General features: G+C 45.6%; 1 protein-coding gene across 14 annotated transcripts in view; it reads left to right on the plus strand.

Moving 5' to 3' along the window:
• The window catches only part of PDZD2 (PDZ domain containing 2), a 185,488-nt gene that overhangs the window by 107,000 nt on the left and 59,861 nt on the right, over nucleotides 1–18,627 (plus strand). For 12 of the 14 annotated variants that reach the window (XM_085528506.1, XM_085528508.1, XM_085528509.1 and 9 more), the window contains one exon: nucleotides 14,606–15,002. In XM_085528506.1, the coding sequence (XP_085384632.1) occupies nucleotides 14,606–15,002 (397 nt within the window). Of the gene's footprint in view, nucleotides 1–2,741; nucleotides 2,843–14,605; nucleotides 15,003–18,627 lie in introns of those variants that run through there. The other 2 variants (XM_085528511.1, XM_085528517.1) reach the window with 2 other exon arrangements.

Below are 18,627 nucleotides of genomic sequence, written 5' to 3' on the forward strand. Positions count from 1 at the left end.
GAATTTCATCCTGAATCCCTTCAGGGTTCAAGTCTTTCTTATTTTTATTTCTATTTTTTATTTCTCAGATTGTGAAAGTAATCTCTCTTGCAAACCGAAGTTTGCCTGTGGCAACTCTTCTATGGCATTGACTCTGAGTATTGTCCAGAGCTAATTAAATCAAGGAGTATTGATCAAATAGTTGGTTTCCTACTTTGGCTCTGTGTTCTCCTTGCTGCCTTTTCCCTGGTGTCTGCATATGTATTTAGGAGAAGCAGTGGAGGAAAGAAGGACTTCCGCCTCTCTTCCCTTGAAAATAATGAAGAAATGGTGAGAACTGGGGCCTTGCAGGGGAAGAAAGATTGGAGAGGAAGGGTAACCCCTAACGTGGGAAGATATGTCAGGATTTTCAAGGGGCAGGAACATCTGGAGAGCTGACAACATCTTTCTCTGCTGTTTGCCAACACATTTCTATAGGGCTTCTGCCAAAAACTTCCCCTAAGTTAGGGGCTTTAGTCAGAGTGACTACAAGGAAGTCTTTGTGAGGATAGTGCTGCCTCTTGTCCCCTCTTCCTTCTGGTAGCGCAGGCAGCTTAGGCTGGCTCTGTTTTTGGGAACATACAACGTCTTCATGGAAAATGTCAAAACAGAAATAACAGGGCAATTCTGCTTGATCAAATGAAGCATGAGGTTATGAGCAATGTGACGAACAATATGAGCAACAGCAAACCTGGTATGGATCCATCCGACTGAGGTGGTAAAATACTTTGTGTTTTACTGTGTATTGTAGAGATGGTTACATATATAGGCGCAAAATCCAGTAGAGTACAACGGGTTTAAGCTTAATCAACCTATTTCGAGTTGGTAACCATTCTGTAGGATTTTTAATGATCCTATAACTTTTATTAATATCACAGGCCTGTATTAAACACCATTACATCCTCTAGTATCTTAAATTTAATGGCTCTGCTGTTAAATATGCCTAGGCCCCCAGCTTTGAACCCGTGGTGATAGTATCCAAAACCAGGCTGACAGTGCTTCTCAGGATTGGTTCCATTATCCATTGATGTTATCTACCCTTTGCTTCTAACATATATTACGTTTGTGTGGGCGCTGTAGCATCTCAGTCATGTTTATGACCTCATCTTGTCTAATGCATAAAACATATGGTACTTGTATGGCATCCATATGAGTAGCGTTTATGCATATGTGTCTGTATATGTTTCTATATTTGATCCATGTGAGAGCAAATATCCCAGCCTAAAAAAAATTCAGAGGAGTATAAATGCTACCACATTTCAGAGACAAGGCTATACCATGCTAATTTTAAGGTTTTGCATGACACGTATGAAACTGTTAATAGCACCTCGGCACTGGGAAAGTACTAAATAAAATAAGATCATTGGGTGAATTATATGTGATTTTGCTGATTTCTGTCTTTGTTTCTAATACTTTTATACTGATGCGTTATAGTGAAGGAGGGCTCGTCATCATCATGGAAACAGGACAGGATGGTGATTAACATGGCTGTGGGTCTTCTGTTTCCTGGGTGTATGTGGTTGCTGAAGTGTTTGTTATTGCTGTGCTCAGTGACAGTTTGTTCATATTACCTGCACAAGTTGGCACTTGTTCGAGGGACTCCATCCTTAACAGACCAGTCCCCAGTGAATGGTAGCGTGTGTCCGAAAAAGGCCAGGCTCTCCTCTAGAGCTTCCCAAGGGACTGTGAAGGAGGCTCTGTGGAGTGTATTCATTGCTGCCTCCTAGAAGGAAAATGCTGGGCTTTGGGGGCAGGTAGCAAAGTGCACCTTGTTTCTGCAGGAGAGAGAAGAGTGTTGGGATCCTGCTGCTGCAATTTTTGGGTTTCAGTAGACTAAGACATCCCTAGGGCTGCCCTAGGGTATAGAGTGGGTGGCAGTGTCTGATTTGGGAAGATCAAAAATAGTTTTCAGAAGATTTAAAATAATATTGTGCTAAAGTGCCCATGGCAGAGTAGCTTGGCACACATATTTACAGCTGATAGTTCCTGGCATTGCAAGTGGGCTAACGTCTGTCTGCATTACTTCAGGAGCAGAAATGTCCTGCAACATTTAGAGCTGTGGTCCAGCTTGTCCAACAAAGAAATTTTTGTCGCTAAACAAAAGGCTTTCTAAAGGAATATATGGATGCTCAGACTCTGAATTTATGCTTCTCTATGTGGGTTGAGTCACTGCACTGGTTTTTAATAGAGCCCCTCTGGATTTATGTGGCTGCTGCTCAGATTAACTCTGATCCAGCGCTTGAAATAAGATGCAGTGCTTGCTGCACACTGCTGCTGTCTTGCTACTTGCAGGTTGAAGTCTGCTCCTGGCTTTTTTTGTGCAGATAGTAGTTAAAAAATAAGTTGCGCAGCATCCTTGTTTCTGGTTACACTGACAGCGTGTACGTGTTGCTACTTGTTATTTTTAAGCTGACACCCAATACCTGCTATCTTGTTGGTTTAATTGAATTCTGCCTTATGTGAGAACATGCTGACAAGTCCAATCAATGCCTTCAGTGAAAGTTTAGCAAGGGAAGAGAAAGGAAATTAGGTATATGGCATGTTATAAGCTGGTAAAGGATTAGTCATGATGATGCGTAGTGGGAGCTTTTTGTTCCCCCCCTTTGCTGGGACATGCGTGCTGTTTTCCCTGCGGCTCCTCTCAGATCCTGTCCTGAAATTCAGAACCGTGGTTTGCAACACCTTTGGAGCAGGAGGTGGTGATTCCCTGCAGGAAGGAGCTCCTGGGGTGGGGCTGGCTCCGTGGGTGCTGCAGAGGAGAGGAATCTGGGCTGGAGGGTGCAAGCGCGGCACAGAGCTCTCGGATGCAGACCTGCTCTTTGCTGTAAGTAAACCTGTAAAGCTACAGTGGGACCAGATGAATGCAACTTGAAAGGGGAACGGAAATTTCTTTTCCTGTGATGCTGTTTCCTTTGATTTTTTTTAAGTAGCAAAAGCTTATCTACCAAATAAACCTGCGCTGTAAGAAGCAGGGGTGGGCAGAAACTCTTGGAATTAAAATCTGTGAGTCTTGTGGTCTCATTCTTTGGGCTTTGCATATCTTTGGGGTTGGTAAACTTCGATTTGCTGGAGAGCTTATCTGCATCTAGAAGGGAGGGTTTGCCCCTGGCTAGCATGCCCTTTGCATTCATTTAAACAATCCCCTTGTCCTGTAAAAGTTGGTCTGGAACCACTGCATGGATCTTTTGTGTCACAACAACTATCTTGTACCTTCTTCATTTTCTTAACTTCAGCTTCTGTTTTTGTTTGTCTTCCATCCTCTCCTATGTGCGCTCAGTCTTTTGAATATTCAAACACTCAGTCTGTACATGGGCAAAAATTATTATTGCTTTGAACTTACAAATAAAATAAGTGAATTCCCACATCCACTCTGGGAAAGGAAAACATTCAGTCTGAAATATAATTTGGAGCCAATAGGAAAATGCATCTGATGAACAGTTTGTGCTAATTCTATAGCTCTGGTACCAAGCCTCCATCTCTCTTATCATCAAGAGTATTGCATATAAGCTCTGTGTTTTAATAGCAACTTGGTGTGGCTAATTAGTTTGCACACTCTTTGAAGAAGGCAGTGTACTGACTAAATAAGCTCTTATTTTTCAAAGCAACTAAAGGTACTCTTAATTTGCATAGCAGATAGTTGTAATGCTGCCTTTGGTTTGCATGCTAAGAGCCAGTGTGAAGCCAATATGATAGAGGCTCTGTGCTTGCAGTCAGGTTTACTCCAGTGCTCTCTGCGAGTGCTGGTGCTCGAGGGAGGTGTCTGGGTCTTTGGCACAGTAGCACAGCATAAATTTATGCCACTGGGCTCCATGTGTCTGGTAGGAGAGCATTGTGTAATGAATGCTCCTGCACCACTGAAGTCAATGACAGTTTTGTCCATCTCTTCACTGTTCGCAGGCAGGTTCAATCCAGTAATGAAGATCTGCTCTGAGTTTCTAACCAGATGACATGGCTGATCCTGAAGCCTACATAAAGAGGTTATTGGAGATTTGTGACTTTGAAAGTTCTGATTCCCTTTATACAGTTCGTTAACAGCAAGGATTTGCAGAGTTAATAACAGGTGACAGTCACCAAAAGGTTTACTGTGCATGTCTTGTGACATGGTGCTGATCTGCCTTATGCCAGAGCTGAAGGAATAACAGAGAGATCCTAAAAAAGTAAAAATAAAATTGCATCCTCATGGGCCCATCAGCACGTCTGTCGTAGCCCTGAGGCAGGCAGGAGGAAGAAAGAGGGAAGCCTGACCTTTGTTTCCTTGCAGTGCCAAGGGCTGGTGCTGCAGCTCCTTGCCCCATCTGCAGGACCTGGCTCATGGCTTGGGCTGCTGCTGGAGATGTTTCTATGACCCAAAAGGCCCCCAGGTGTTGGAGGGGTGCTTGTGTCTTTGTGGCTGTCAGAGTGCTTACAGCAGGCTGGGAGAACTGTAAGAGTACAGCAACTTCACTCTAGTGGCAGACAACTTAAAATCATCTGTGAGCACTAATCTGTTGGCCCTCCAAGGAGAGCATGTCTCCATCTTGTGTTGCAAAACTGAGTGAAAGTTGGGAAATGTTTATGGCTGCTGCCATGTGCGCTCATTAATTCTCCCTTTTGGCCTCATCCAACTTGCTGCGGTGAAAACAGAGAGTGAGGGTGTAATTAGAAGCTGATTTTTAATGTGAACATCCAAAGCAAGAGGCAGACATACTACAGACAGGCACATGTACATCTGGCATCACCCAGCTCTTGCTTTTGCAAGCTCTTTTGCTGCAAACTGCTGGCTGTGCTTCCCATATTGGGCATGGTGTGACACTTCAGGCTTTGGGCAATTTGTGCAGCTGGGGTTGGTTACATCCTGAGCACTCTCTGAAATCACTGTGTGCAGTGGGAGTGGGGAGTTGCATTTACTTTGCAAAAATAACCCCAGCGAGGGAGCTCCAATGGGAAATGCTTATGTTTGTGGGGGATTGCAGGGTGACTGGTAAGCATGGTTTGCTTGTTCAGAGAGGGCAAAGTCTTCTGGCCAGATATCAGGAATACCAAAGACATGTTTGTCAGTGGGTCTTGGTGTCAGTGGGGGAAGCTGCTGGGTACATGAGGTTCTTGGTACCTGTGGCTGGGGACCTGGAGAAGTTTGGCTTGGCAGAGACTAAAGCCATTGATCCACCGGATTTACTGTGTGCGCAGCCTGTTGTCATGGCCAAGAATGAAGTAGCAATTTTGTTAAAGAGGTGAACAAACCAGCCTTCCCAGGCCACGATCCTTGAAAGACAGCAATGTCGTTTGCAAGAGCAGCTTAAAACATTTTTAATGCGCAGTCAGATCGCACTTCCACACTTTGCATTGTTGGGAGGTTAGGGCTTCCTTTTCGGGTTTTAACAAGGAGCTGAATTTCTTGTCCTAGCACTGTTTCTGGCTTTGAGCATCATGGCCAAACTGAAAGCTGTGAGGTTGCTGTATGGCAGGCACTATCTGCCTTGGTAAGGAGGCAGCAGCTGATGAGGTAACTACTTTCAGTGTTACAAGTCCAGGAAGATGACAAGAACTGAGTGGTCTTCCAGAGGTGAATAGCCCTCATTGCCAGATTCTGCCCCTTAAAGCCAATAAGACCTGTGAATTTCTCTGTCCTTAAAGACACTCAAGGCCAGGCTGGGTCAGACTGTAGTAGTTTCTGTTTGTTGAATGGGAGTTGGGCCAGATGACCTTTAAGGGTCCCTTCCAACTCATATGATTCTGTGGTTTGTTCCTTCCATATCTGCTCCAGCCTTTGTGGGGTTGCTGGGAGCCGACCCACTCTCTCTGTTCATAGGACTCAGCAGTTCAGCTGAACGTGTTGGGAATAAGGCTCTGTCCCAGCATCTCGCTTCCTGCTGTAAAATAGACTTGATTAAATTTTCTGGCTCTCCTTTTCATTGCTTGCAGACATCCAAAGCCTTCACTTCTCAGTGGAAAGAAGTGTTTGAGGAATTACAGCTAAAGTAGAAACCTAAAGAATGTGATTTACCTAAACACTGTTGCAGATCTTTTATTATTTTTTTTAAATTTAAAATGTCATTGTAGAACATTTCTGCTGGCACACAAGTCACTCATGTGTGCATTTTCTCTTAGCATTTGAGGCATTTGTGATGATTTCTGTGCAGGGAAGGATAGGAAGTTTAACTCCAGAGGACTGGAGTAGCCTGGCAGTGAGTGGGGAGTGGAGTGAAGAGCTTTCCATGTTTCCATGTTTCCACATCTCCATGCTGATACATTGTACACAGCAGATTCTGCTACATAGAATGTTTGTGCTGTGGCTGACCTCTGTGCTGAGGTCACTTCGGGGGTTACATGGGGCTGTCTGTAGTGTGATCCATGGACACAACACTGACGTACATAAGCACATAGTACAGCAACTGGAGTACATGGGGTGGGTGCCTGGCATGTGCCTGTCTCTGGAGTGTCACATGAGATGAATTTGGTTGAAGCTTGAGTGATTTGCTGGACTGTGTGAACTAGAGTACTGGGAACATGAGATTTGCTTCAGAATTGTATTCTTGGTATGTACAGAAGTGCTGTGACAGTAAAATGCTGTTGATGGCAGCCCTTGGTAGTGAAGGTGTTGGGAGGGACAAGGAGAGCAAGCAGACTGAATCTCTCTCTTCTTTTGCAGTTCTTGGCCATATTTCCTCGCTGTCCATCCCATGGTGACAAGGCATAAAAATCACTGTCCTATGTCTTGCTGCAGCTTGGTAAAGCATTACATGAGGAGAGGGAGCAGGCAAAATGAAAGCAAGAGATTTTAGAAAACATATTTGGTGAGAATGGATTAAGGAGAAGCCTTCTCTGTTGTTGGCAGCAGTTGTGTTTGGATATGGGCTTAAGGGGGTGACAGCACTCAATCACTCCTGCACTGCAGCAGCATTACCAAATGGCACAAAGCAACCAAGAGTGTCCAACCTTGCCCTGCCCTCCCAGGGAGAACACATCCAGCTCAGGACTACAGCAGGAGTACTTGTGTGTGAGAAAGGCTGCATATCAGGTGAACATCTCTTTCCAGCAGAACTAACAAATGGGAGCTGGACTGAATTGGGCCACCACTGTTTCTAGGCTGTGCTGTCAAACAAGGTGCAAATTGAATTTGTCAGCTTAATCCTTATTCCCTTAGAGACCCAGACCCAAAGAGCATTGTGTGCTTCTGACATATAGGTGCAGCTGTGGGAGTTAACATATTTATTAGGATCAGCTTCTTTGTAAAGCTTGAGTCCAACCATTGCTGCAGTCTGAAGGCATCATCGTTCTTCTCTTCTGCTAGCAGAACCAGTGGATCAGCAGATCCCTGAGGGTTTTGTTCTCCTCATTGGGGCAGATGGCTGCTGGTACACAACTGATGAGGTTTGGGGTGCATGTCAGAACTTGGGCTGTTTCTAGATGCAGAGGAGCTGTGCAGCTTCCTGAGTGACATTCTTCAGGTATTTGTGCTGGGAAGAGAAGAGGCTCAATGCAACAGTTTGTGACCTGCATCTGTGTGCTGTGTTCTAGAGGTCCCTGTTCTCATCTCTCCCCATAAGCTTTGACCATGTTTCTGAAGCACATGGGGCAAACCCATATTTCTGCACTGTGCCAGCACAATCACGGCGATCTAATCTCCCTCCTTTCCACACCTGCAGTGAGGATGCGATTAAGCTGGTCTGCAGGAAGAATGTTTGTCCTTTTGATTTTAGAAAACAGAGCTGTATGGCTGCTGAGCTGAGCAAGCCAGAGCCTCTCCCTGCAGTCTGCAAGCTCCTGTCCTGCAGCTGTAGCCGTGCCAGCAGTGCTGGTGGGAGCGGAAGCCTGGCCTTGCTTGCTGCTTGCTTTCCTGTCCCTGCGTGCTGATGGGAACCTGATCAGAGAAGCGAGCCGGGTTAAAGCTCCTTGCATTAAGGTTTGAGTTTTTTCGGGTGTTTGCTTTTGGCTGTGTTAATTTAAAGCTGGATCAGTTCCCGAGTTGGTTCATTTGTATGGCTGCCCAAGGGTTGTGCCAGCAGCTGAGCAGGATGTTGGGTGGGAGGAGAGCTGCGATGTTTTGTGTTGGCTGACAGTGGATTTAAGGTGTTTGTGAAACTGTGATGCCACTGCTTTGCCACCTTGCACCTTGCAGCAATTCTGTGGGTTGGCCCTGTTTTTTGTGTTTTTTTTTTTTAGTGGAAAAGCTTGCCTCAGGTGCTGCAAGAAATCTGCAGAGCTGCAGCAGGGGAAGAGGAGTTTAATTCTCCCTAATTCAAGGCCTCATCATTGCATTGATACCAGGCGGTAAGGTGTCTCGACAGCCTTTAGTCATGGCCTTGTGTCACAAGGCTGATCTTAATCTCATCCTTCAGTGAAAGCCTGTGTAGTCTGTGAGAACACAACAGCAATCCTCAGCTCACTCATCACCTCTTCCCAGAGCTGGAAACTTCACGGTGATCCTGGCAGAGGGGCCTTCTGGATCCAGAGATGTGTGTGCACAGTCTTGCAGACTTCAGCTCTGGAGTTTTTGTTCTTGTTGATCTTAAATTCTCTCTGCTTTGCTTTCTCTGCTGAGCACTGCAGAGCAGACCTTGCCCTGTTTGTTCACTGATATGCCACCTCTCTGACTTTTTGGTGTTCTGCTGATAGCAGCCAGCCTGTGAGCAGCTTGAATTGCTCCAAGGCAAGCACAAGGACAGTGTGATTGCTTGAAGCTGCTGGCAGCCATAATCCGGAGGAGGCATTGCGTCTAATCAGCAGCCAGCATGCTTGTACCAGCTTAGAAAAGGCCACAGAAAAATACCTTGAAGTTTAACTTTCAGATTCATTTTTCCTTGAAGGTTTCAGTAGGTCTAGTTGCATTCCAGGTTGTACAGTTAATGGTGACAAATATGCAATATGGATTCTGAGTCCTGTTCTCTACACCAACACTTGAGCTATACCAAGAGAAGAAAACAGCATGGCTCAGTGAGCTGCAGCCAACACAAGGCTCTGGGCACTGCTGCTCATCCCTGGCTGTGAGCCGAGGGCTGTGAGCTGCTCATTCTCCCCTTGGAGGTGGGAGCCCTGTCTGCACCTTGTGCTGTTTGAATGCTCTCTCTGGATGCTTTACATCTCTCAGCTCTGTGAATGACTCTTCCCATGCCATTTCTGCCTTTCCCCTGCTTATTAAGGCAGGCTGAGAACACCACGTCCCCTGTGTGTGCCGTCACCTGCACAGCCTGAGACAGGATGGGGCTTGTCGTGGCGAGGCACTGGGCTAAGAGCTACCTGGCTCCTTCCTGGTGCAAAAATGTGATAAGACAGCCGGCTTTACCAACACTGTTTGTTTCAACTGAGGTGAGTTATGACCAGAGATCAGCGTCCTCCAGGAAGGCCCCATAGCCCCCATGGGATGTGCTCCAGCCTCCTGTGAGCTGTGCTGGAGCCTGGGCTTTGGAAGTGATTTTCATTGTGTTAATGCATGCTTGAGTCCTGTCTCAAGAAGTGGAAATCTCATAGAAGTGCCCTCTGCTGTCTGCCAAGATCTGCCCGCAATGTTGTGGGTTTTCTCCCACAGTGACTGCAATGGGGTGAGGGATTCAAGTGGAGCCTTTGATCAGTCACTGTCTTTTAGTCATCAATTTGCCCTGACTTACCTGAAAAGCAAGTTAGCTCGGTTTCCTGTGTCACAGAGAGATGGTTTGTTAGTTTTAGCTCTTAAATCCCCCTTGGATGTGGATGCTTCACTACTGTGAGAATCCACACTGCCCTTCATCCTTCCAGCTTGGAGAAGATTGAGTTTCAGGACATTTTACCATGCCAAAGTCTTCCAAAGCAGTGCATAACAACTGTCGGTCTGTCTGTCCTGCTGAGGACGCCCCAGGTCTGTGGCTCCAAAAGCTGTTGGTGTGACGGAAATTCCTCCTTCGTGCCCTGGTGAGCTGCACTGCGTGCCAGGGGATGTCCATGCATGTCATTACTGCTTTGTTTTCTGATCGATCAGGATGGAAGGTTGTGTAGAAATGCAAAATGGTATTATTAGTGTAAAATAAACATACTTCTCTTCAGTGTTTCTGATCTTAAAGTGGATCCAGATGTTCTCTTACAGCTGCCAGGCCTACTTTGGTTTTCATGTAGTTCAGTGCAGCCGTCTGTATTTGTTCAGGAGAGATGGGATGTGACAGAGTTTGTCACAGCACACTCTTGTGAGGCCTGTGGGCCTTTATATTTGCACACTCCTATGTGTAAAATGCAAAAATGTCTTGAGTTTACCCTTCAGCTTGTTTTCCACGTACGACGCTGGACATGCATGCCAAGAAACGGGTTATACGGAGCTAACTTAATTGATTTGTGCAATTGCAACATAGGGCAGAAGTGGGATTTGACTGCATAGCTCAAAAGAACCTCCGAAGGATGCGTCTGTCTCTCAGTGGCTCAGATGGAAGAGGAGCAGGGAGTGTCCCCTGATAGCGGCCACCAGCTGCATTTTCTAGCCTGTGGTTGAGCTTTGCCAGAGGGAACTTTACCGCACTGTTTAAAGTGCAAAGTGATTTTTCCCTAGTTTTAAAGATTATTAAGATTTTCATGGTTTCTCTCCTGTAGAGAAGAACAAATCTGCCCTGCTGCTTAAGGGCAGCCTTTTATTCAGGCTGAGGTTTTAGCAGAGCTGGGGCCAGAGTGGGATGAAAGCAGCAAAAGCAACTGTTCCTTCTGAGCATGTCAGCAGGAAATGTTTCCAAACTGACTCTTTGGTGATATCTTAGACCTTGCTTGCGGAGGTGACACTACAGCAGAAATATTGAGGTTCGATGCTTGGTGTCCCTCCAGGGTCTACCACCCACATGGCTGGGCTGGTTTTGTGGTCTTTGGTGTTTTCCTGTCTCACTGGGACTAGGATTTCCCAAGCTTTACCTTTATATACATATAAATAAATAAATAAATATAAATATAAATATATATATATATATATATATATATAAATGTGTATGTATACAAAAAAACCAGGGAGCATGGGTGAGCATTTTGTTGGTAAAAATGTTTTGCAAATGATGCACTACCAGTTGGTGAAATCTCTTGCTTTCAGCCACAGGCTCTAGAATTGGGTGCCCCAGGGTTTTAGCTGGTGCAAGCCATGCAAACCTTCTTCTGCATCCTACTCCATTCCTTTCCAACCAGCACAGGGTAGAGGAAGTTAAAAAGCTATTGTGGCTTACAGTCATGGTTTTCAATAAATTAGGTCATTCAAAGCTGCATTTGGAAGATTTTTTACTTCTTGTGCTTTTCCATCTGAGCTGCTATTTGTAGTTGCTGAAAACTTGTAGGCAGCAGCTGATGCTGTATGCTGAGAGCTGCAGATGCACACAGGCTCTGATCCTGACCAGCCAAATATCCCTTTGGAGGGATGGCTAAAATCTCTGTGGATGCTCTGCTGGGACTGAACCTAAAAAAGGACATATCTGCTTAGCACACATTGAACCCCTGAGAAGCAAATTCTGGGGTCCTGTATAGCTCACATTTTTTTGCAGTATAGAGGCTGTATAGATACATTTTATTGAATTCATTTCTTTATTCCCCTCTGGCTCCTGGATGTTCCTGGACTGATTGAAAGTAATTAAAAATCTGCAGGTTCTCAGTCTTTTAATACATTCTTTCCTGTCTTTTGTCCTGTGCTGAGAACCTGCTGTGCTTCCATGGGGTTTTCTGGCTTCTTTCTTAAAAAGGAAAAAAATGACAATGGGAAAGGAAGCCAGCTAAGTAGGCAGCACGTACTTAGCAGAACTTAAAAGTGGCTCAGGCTCCTTGGTTAGCAGCCCTGCCTAGGGATGGAGGGTGATACTGACAATGACCGCAGATCCTCTGATATATTAGGTGCCTGTTTTGTAACCTGAGCGAGGTGTTACACCAGTGCTGCTTTTCCAACACAGGATGCCTGATCCTGATTTTTGATTTGAAACAAGCTCTGGGGTAATGATGCCACTTATTGCATCACTGGTGCCCGTCCTTGTGGCAGCTGAACATACCCCGTCAGGAAACACTGGACATTGTCTGGTGTGTGTGATCCCTTACTGCTACTCAAAGGTAATTGCTTCCTGCCCCAGAGAAAGCGTTCCTTTTTCTTCATGCAAATGTGTGCTTTGAACTGCCGAGGAGCACTCAAGAAGACTTAAAACCGTGAGTTACTCCAGGCTGCACGCCTGGAACATGCAGACCATCCCGCCATATGGAGTAAATCAGCATGGCCCCGCTGACTTCAGCACAGCTGCATTGTTACTGCTCTGAGCTGCAGGCATGAGTTTCTGTGGACAGTGGATAGAGAAGAAAAAACTTTTTCATCCCTTTCCATAACTTTGCATGTTATGAGCAGAGTAAATGTGCTATGAGTGAAGGTGAAGCAGTAAACTGTTTTCTTCTTTGTCAAATGACTTTATCTGGGATGTGCACTAAGTTCCCCTCTGCTTGGTTCCAAAATCAGGCACTTGGTTACTGGCACTCAAAACTACAGCAGCGATTAGTTTGGAGATAGAGATCAGTGTTTTAAATCTCCCACGTAGGTGCACCTGCATGAGAACAGGTCTGGCAAAACAGACTGTGCTCGGAGCAGGCAGGGCAGCACCCATGCGAAGCACGGGGCTACTGGGAGAGGAGCAGCTTGTCTTCTATGTGCCAGCAGCAGCAGCACTATCAGGCTTATGTGTGATGGATCAGAGTGCAGTGGTATAGCTGCAAGCAAAAGTCATGAATTTTAATCAACTTTACTGGCTGCCTTGAAATTTGAGTTGAAAGATAAATGTGAAAAACAGGCAGCCCGTATTGTTTCTGGAACAAAACGGCCCCTCTTCTGTTGATTAAAAGCATTTTTCTTTTAACTTGGTAATCCAAACTACTTCCATCTTAGTTGTGGAATTTTTTAGGCAAAGCCTGCAGGTCCTGCCTGCCCCAGCCACCTCGCTGGGCCTGTGTCACCTCATAGCCACCCAGACAGCTGGGCTGCTGCAGGGACAGTGCTGTCTGTTTGGGGATGGTTTCAAAAAGGATGGGCTTAAGGTTTTATTTGGATATATATGTGTTTCCTTCCCTTTCTTTTCTTTCCTTCTTTCCTCTCACTTGCTCCAGGGCTGTACTGAATACGGCCATATTCAGGTGGGCATCAGACTTCCTAGAGAAATGCAGGCAGTCTGAGTGGTGCTGTTGTCTGAGGAGAGCATCTCAGCTTTAGGAAGCGGTGTTCTAAAACTGCCAGCTAATGTCTGTGGATAAAAACATACCCGTTGTGTGTTGCTTTCAGCCGCTGCCAGGCTGGTCCAGATTGCTTTGAGTAAAGGAGAGCTCTTTCTTCACCCATTTGCAAAGGAGTTTGCTTCAGGGGTTATCAGAGCTGCTTTTCCTGTTTTGCCATAAGTCACCTCTATGCAGGAATAGCTTTGAAGGGTTATGTTTAAAGCCAAACAACTTTTAAGAAAGGGAAAAATTACCCTACAAGCATCAGGCAGGGAAAAAAGGGTGGAAGACTCCTGAGTTTCTCCTACTCTCTCAGCTGCAAGTGCTGGGTTATTTTCTCTTAGGACCTGTTATGGTTTAACTCCACACCTATTTTCTCATCTCCTCTGATAGCTGTAGGCTCACCAACTGCTCTGTGTTAGTGGAAAGTTTATTGCAGCTGCAGCAGAGGGTTATTTGATGCTCTGGGAAATTCTTGCCACATTTGCTAGTGAGAAAGGCAGTGGAGTTTTTGGGTCTAAATTAATTCGAAAGGGCACATACAAACCTGTTAAATACACATTCCAGCTTGTTTGTGCTCCTTGTTGGTCACACCCTTGGCTGAAAACCCAAATATTTCAAGAATTTGGGTTGAGGTACATGCTTTCCCAAAAGAGGCATGAAGTTGGATTCCCCTTTTGCATCGATGGGTGCAGTTTCTTTAAGGTCACTGAGTGTTTGAAGCAGAAATGTCATTTCCTCCAAGGCACGCTCAAAACATTTGGGAGGGAAGGTGGTGGTGTAGTATGAGGACCTGGTAGCTGCTCCATGCACAACTGCAATGACTTAGGTCCTGCTTTGATTGGAGTGTGCCTGCTATAAAGGAAACTTACTCCCATTCATAGGAGCCAGGGTGCATTGTAGTGCCATGCTTTGCTGTACAGAGGCCTTTGGCTGTGTGTTTGCTTAGCCCTGTGGCTGACTTGTTCCCCTGAGACCCTGAAAGCATGTAGGTATGCCAGAGCAGAAGATGAGTTTCACTAAGGAGACTCATTTCAAATGCAAATACTCTACAGGCTGCAGCACAAAGGAAACTTCACTATTTTTAACTTTTTGGGATTTGCTTATATTAATCCCCCCCCTCTGGAACCACTCTCTGTTTTGCTTTGCTTGCTCTGCCATGGATCTGGAAGTCAAGGCGGTGGGAATCCATTTGGTAGCATTAGCAGTTGTTCTGTTACTGCTGCCTGAGCGCCTGATAGGGCTATTGGGAGGCAGCACTCAGATCTCTGCATGTTGGTGCAAATTCCTAGTAACAAAAGAAGGAGCTTCTGCGGATGCTTTGAGCTATTGCAGTGTGTCTCCACTCTGAGTGCAGCTGTGCTGCCCAGAAAGTCATGCAGGCATCACAGTCAGGATGTGGGGCAAGCCATTGCTAACGTGTGCACCTCTTTCCTTGCAGTTACCTGGCCGAGCAGTGCTGGAATGGCGGCTTCGTCTACCTGATCATGTTGCGCCGCATCAAGCGCAAAGCCCCTCTTCCTCCCTCCAACGGCAACAACAGCAACAGCTGTGACCCCAAAGCCAAGCCCAGCCCTGAACCTGCTGACAGAGCAGCTCAGAATGGGAAGAGGACCAGGAAGTTTGGGGTCATCACGAGGACACCAGGCAGCAAGGAGAGCAAAGAAAAGCCAGAGCATGGGAACGGGCACTGCACCCCAATGGAAGTGGAGGTGGCTCAACCAGAGGCCCCTGAAGCTGAAGTTAATGCAGAGGAGAAGCTGCGCAGCACCAGGGGACAGCACCGGTCCCGGCTGTCAGAGGGCAGCGTGATGGACGTCGTTGATCAGTCAACCCAGGTAGGTCTGCTTTGGGGTTTTGTGGAGAAGCAAGCAAGTTTTCTGATGTGCAAGAGGGCTAAGGGAACTTCTAGAGTGATTTCACAGATCTGAGTGCACTGTCTTCTGTGTGACAACCTGAGCTGCTGGGATGCTGAGTTGCAGGCATCGTGTACAAAACCAGGGGCAGGAGGATTTGAGAATTAGGTAGTAACTGTGAGGAATTTCTGCCATGTCCCATCTGTGGTGAAAGAGAAGATTATTTCTCAGACTTGTTGGTGTTGGCTTCAGGAACTCTTCTGTTGGTACAAGTGTTGACCTTAAGGCACTGAGGAGAGAGAGGTCAGTGCAAGATATTTGTTTTGTCCTTTGAGGCTTCATCTCTGACTTTAGTGGGACCTTAAAGCTTCTATTAAAACTGGAATTGAAATTTCCATTCTTGAAGAGAAAGGGAATCAGCACCAGACCTTGGTGCAATGATTGGTGTTACAAAACTTGTTTGGAAAGTGCTTGGGAGCCACATGGAAGTTGCTTTGAGTTTTGCTCCAAGTTGATGGGATGGATGATTTGTTAATGTTTGGGACGTCAGTGGGCTTGGGGCTTTCGCTGCTTCTCTCTTCATCCTAATGGAGACCTTGGGGTTTGCCTGGCTAGAAATGCAGCATTGCTGAGTGGAGAAAAATAACCAAGCCTTGATCAGGTTTCAGTATGCATCTATCACCAGAAGAGCTGTCTGCCAATTTTTTCAGAGACACTGATAACATAAACAGATGAACGCTGCTGTGCTGGCCTCAGGGCTTGCTGCAGCAGCTGCATTTGGTTTTAAGACTTCAAAGCGGGTAATGCAGCAGTGTGAGTGGACATCTCATTCCTAATGGCTGCTGTGGAAAGCATTGGTTTAAACATATCTTCTGAATTGGTACTCCTCAGTACTAGTGCGGAGTGATGGTGGTTGTTAGATTAAACTAACTTAACTTAAAAAGCATTGGAGGGGACTAATCCAATTTTTTTAAGTGCTAGTCTTAAAGAAATGTAATTGAGAAAACCTATTCTTCCCATCAGTGAGGCACATTTGATTTCATGGCGCAGCAGGGAGGGGAAGGTGTTTATGTACCGTTTTTGAAAGCCTCATAATTGCAGTCTGTGAAACCCTTCCAAAGGAAAACATTAGAACTTTATAAATAAATAAATTCAGCCTGTCAGTATTTTGAAGGCCCCAGTTCATATAAAAATGTTAGAAAGTTTTTATACTTTCAGGAATCTGTTCTGGAGATGTCTAATTAAACACGTTATAAATGAAGATGGTCAGAGTATGTTTTGAGAAGTCAGGCACCATATATGAAGAAACTCTTGATCTAGAGCTGTTTCTTGCTGGTATTACCTTGATGTTTTTAGTCACCATGGTCCAACGAGTTTATTATTGAACTCAGGACATACATGTGGCAATGCAAGCAATAAATGTGTTTTTAATGCAAATCATAATAAGGTGGCTCTGTAAAATGTAGAAGCTTAGTTGAATCACTGGAAATTTCAGAGCTATAATGTGTTCTGTTGCGGTGTATCTGTCACAGAGCCTGTTGGGAGGCACAGCCATTTAGCAGAATTGCTTCTCTCTCTGTGTGTCTCTTAATTTTTCTTAATTTTAATGTTTTGCTCAGAGATATGACCTCTGTATGTGTCAGTATTAATTACATTTTCCTAGCATCTGAGTGTGGAGAATTGTAAGTAGTTGAGCCTGAATGACATGCCCTGAACAGCCTTTGCTCCTTGAAAACAAGGAGACCTTACATTACAGATGCCCATCACTTTAACAGCTGTGTGGTAGCTGCTGTCAGTAATCAGCAGCTTAATTCAGCTTCTTAATAAATGGTAAATAGAGACAGTCAATAAAATTTTCAAAACTACTTGAGTTCTATTAAAAGAAAACAAAACAATAAAAAAAAAAAAAAGAAAAAAAAAGAAAAAATGACAGCCCAAGGACACTTGGGAGCATCAAACGTCACTTAAAGCTGCGTTTCCAAAGCATGACCTGGTGCTCAGGCATGTGAGACCCAGTCCTGTCAGGAGTCTTTTGAAAACAGCATCCAGAACGGAGTGTCAGAAGTTGCAGCCTCCTTCCAGGCTTCAGAGCACAAGCCAAACCTTTCACAGCCTCGGGATGAGTTATCTCTTCCCGGACAGGGACAGGGTGCATTGGCAGGGCACCCCCTCTATGGGGAAAACCAGCCCATCCCTGCTGCCTGCACGATGCCTGCCATCTCCTCCATGCGCTGGCTAATGGAATATCCAGAGCTGTCAGCCCAGCACCTTTGGGGAGCAGTATATTCACTGTGTGTCAGTGAGAGACGCCTTGCAGCAGGCTGGAGGTCAGCTGCGGGTGGGAGGAAAGGCTTTGGGAAGGAGCTGCAGCACCTGCGTGGCTGCAGGAGGACGTCTCTGGTCCTCCCTCCTCTCCTTCCCCTCCCCAGCCCCAGGATGCAGATGGAAGAAATACAGATCTGGTATCTTGGCTTCAGGAAGTTCCCTTTTTCTCCCTTTAGGAAGTTCATTTGAAGTTAAAGTTACCAGAACTCAGGGGAGGAGAGGTTGGAGTAAGTCTGCCTGTCTTTGGCTGTTGCTCTGCTGAACCCAGAGGTCAGCTTGTGGCCTTGGAGATGTTGTGCCAGGAGTGCTTTTGAGGCGGCCACGTGCCTTGGGTGTTGTTAGCTTTCCTCTCCCACAAGCTCGGTGTTTTTCTCTTGTTTTGGCATGGCGTGCTGCTAATAACAGCAGTGCTGAATTGTAAAATGAGAGCTGAGACGAAAACTGTTTGTCAGATGAACCTGCCAGGAGATTCCAGTGCTACTGGTTCATATGCATGTGTCAGTCCCCTTCAGGCTTGCTTTCATCTCCTAGATCTTGGTCTGTCTCTCCTGTACACTTGGCATTGCTACTGCTATGTATAAACAAATCTGCTAGACTGTTTGTTGGTATGTAACCTCAATAAATACTGTACCTGTCAATTAGCAGTCAGCATCTGATATTTACAGGTGGTTAAATTCTGCTGCAATATTTTTAGAATGAACCTGAATGCCCCTTAAAAATGTGCAGATTCAAAGCTGCAGGGCTCTGTCTGCCTGGCAGGAAGATCTCAGAGGCCTGGAAACCAGATCTGACCTTGGGAAAGGCCCGGGGAGTCGTGCACGGTGATTTAAAAACAGGCAATCTCTGAGCCGGAGTAATGACCCATCACATCCTGGGGAGATCTGGGAGCTTAAACGCAGAAATCAAAGTTTGCTTCTTTTATTCAGTGGCTTGAAACAGGGTGGTGTTTTCTAGGCTGGTAATTACAAAGGCAAGGATGTAAGACGAGTATGGGAGGGGCTGGGGAACGATAAAGAAAAGGAAACAGGAGGTTTCCTCACCAGATACCAATTTTGTGGTATCAGTATGTTTACTGGGAAGACAAAATCCCTTGATTTTGTTCTCTGTTTCTCTATCACAGTTGTTTTGGAAGAGGTGTGGACTGTTTTCTCAGCTGCTCAGAACTGAGGAGTGCTGAGAAGTTGTCAGATAGGGACCAGAGGTGTGACCTTGGGTTTGTAAGGAGCCTGAGTACCATTGCAGTGAGGGTGGTTTTTCAAAGGGCATTCCATTTAAACAGGGC

Source organism: Coturnix japonica, chromosome Z, assembly GCF_054131305.1.
Source record: "Coturnix japonica strain WE chromosome Z, WE-NBRP24, whole genome shotgun sequence".
Lineage (NCBI taxonomy): Eukaryota > Metazoa > Chordata > Aves > Galliformes > Phasianidae > Coturnix > Coturnix japonica.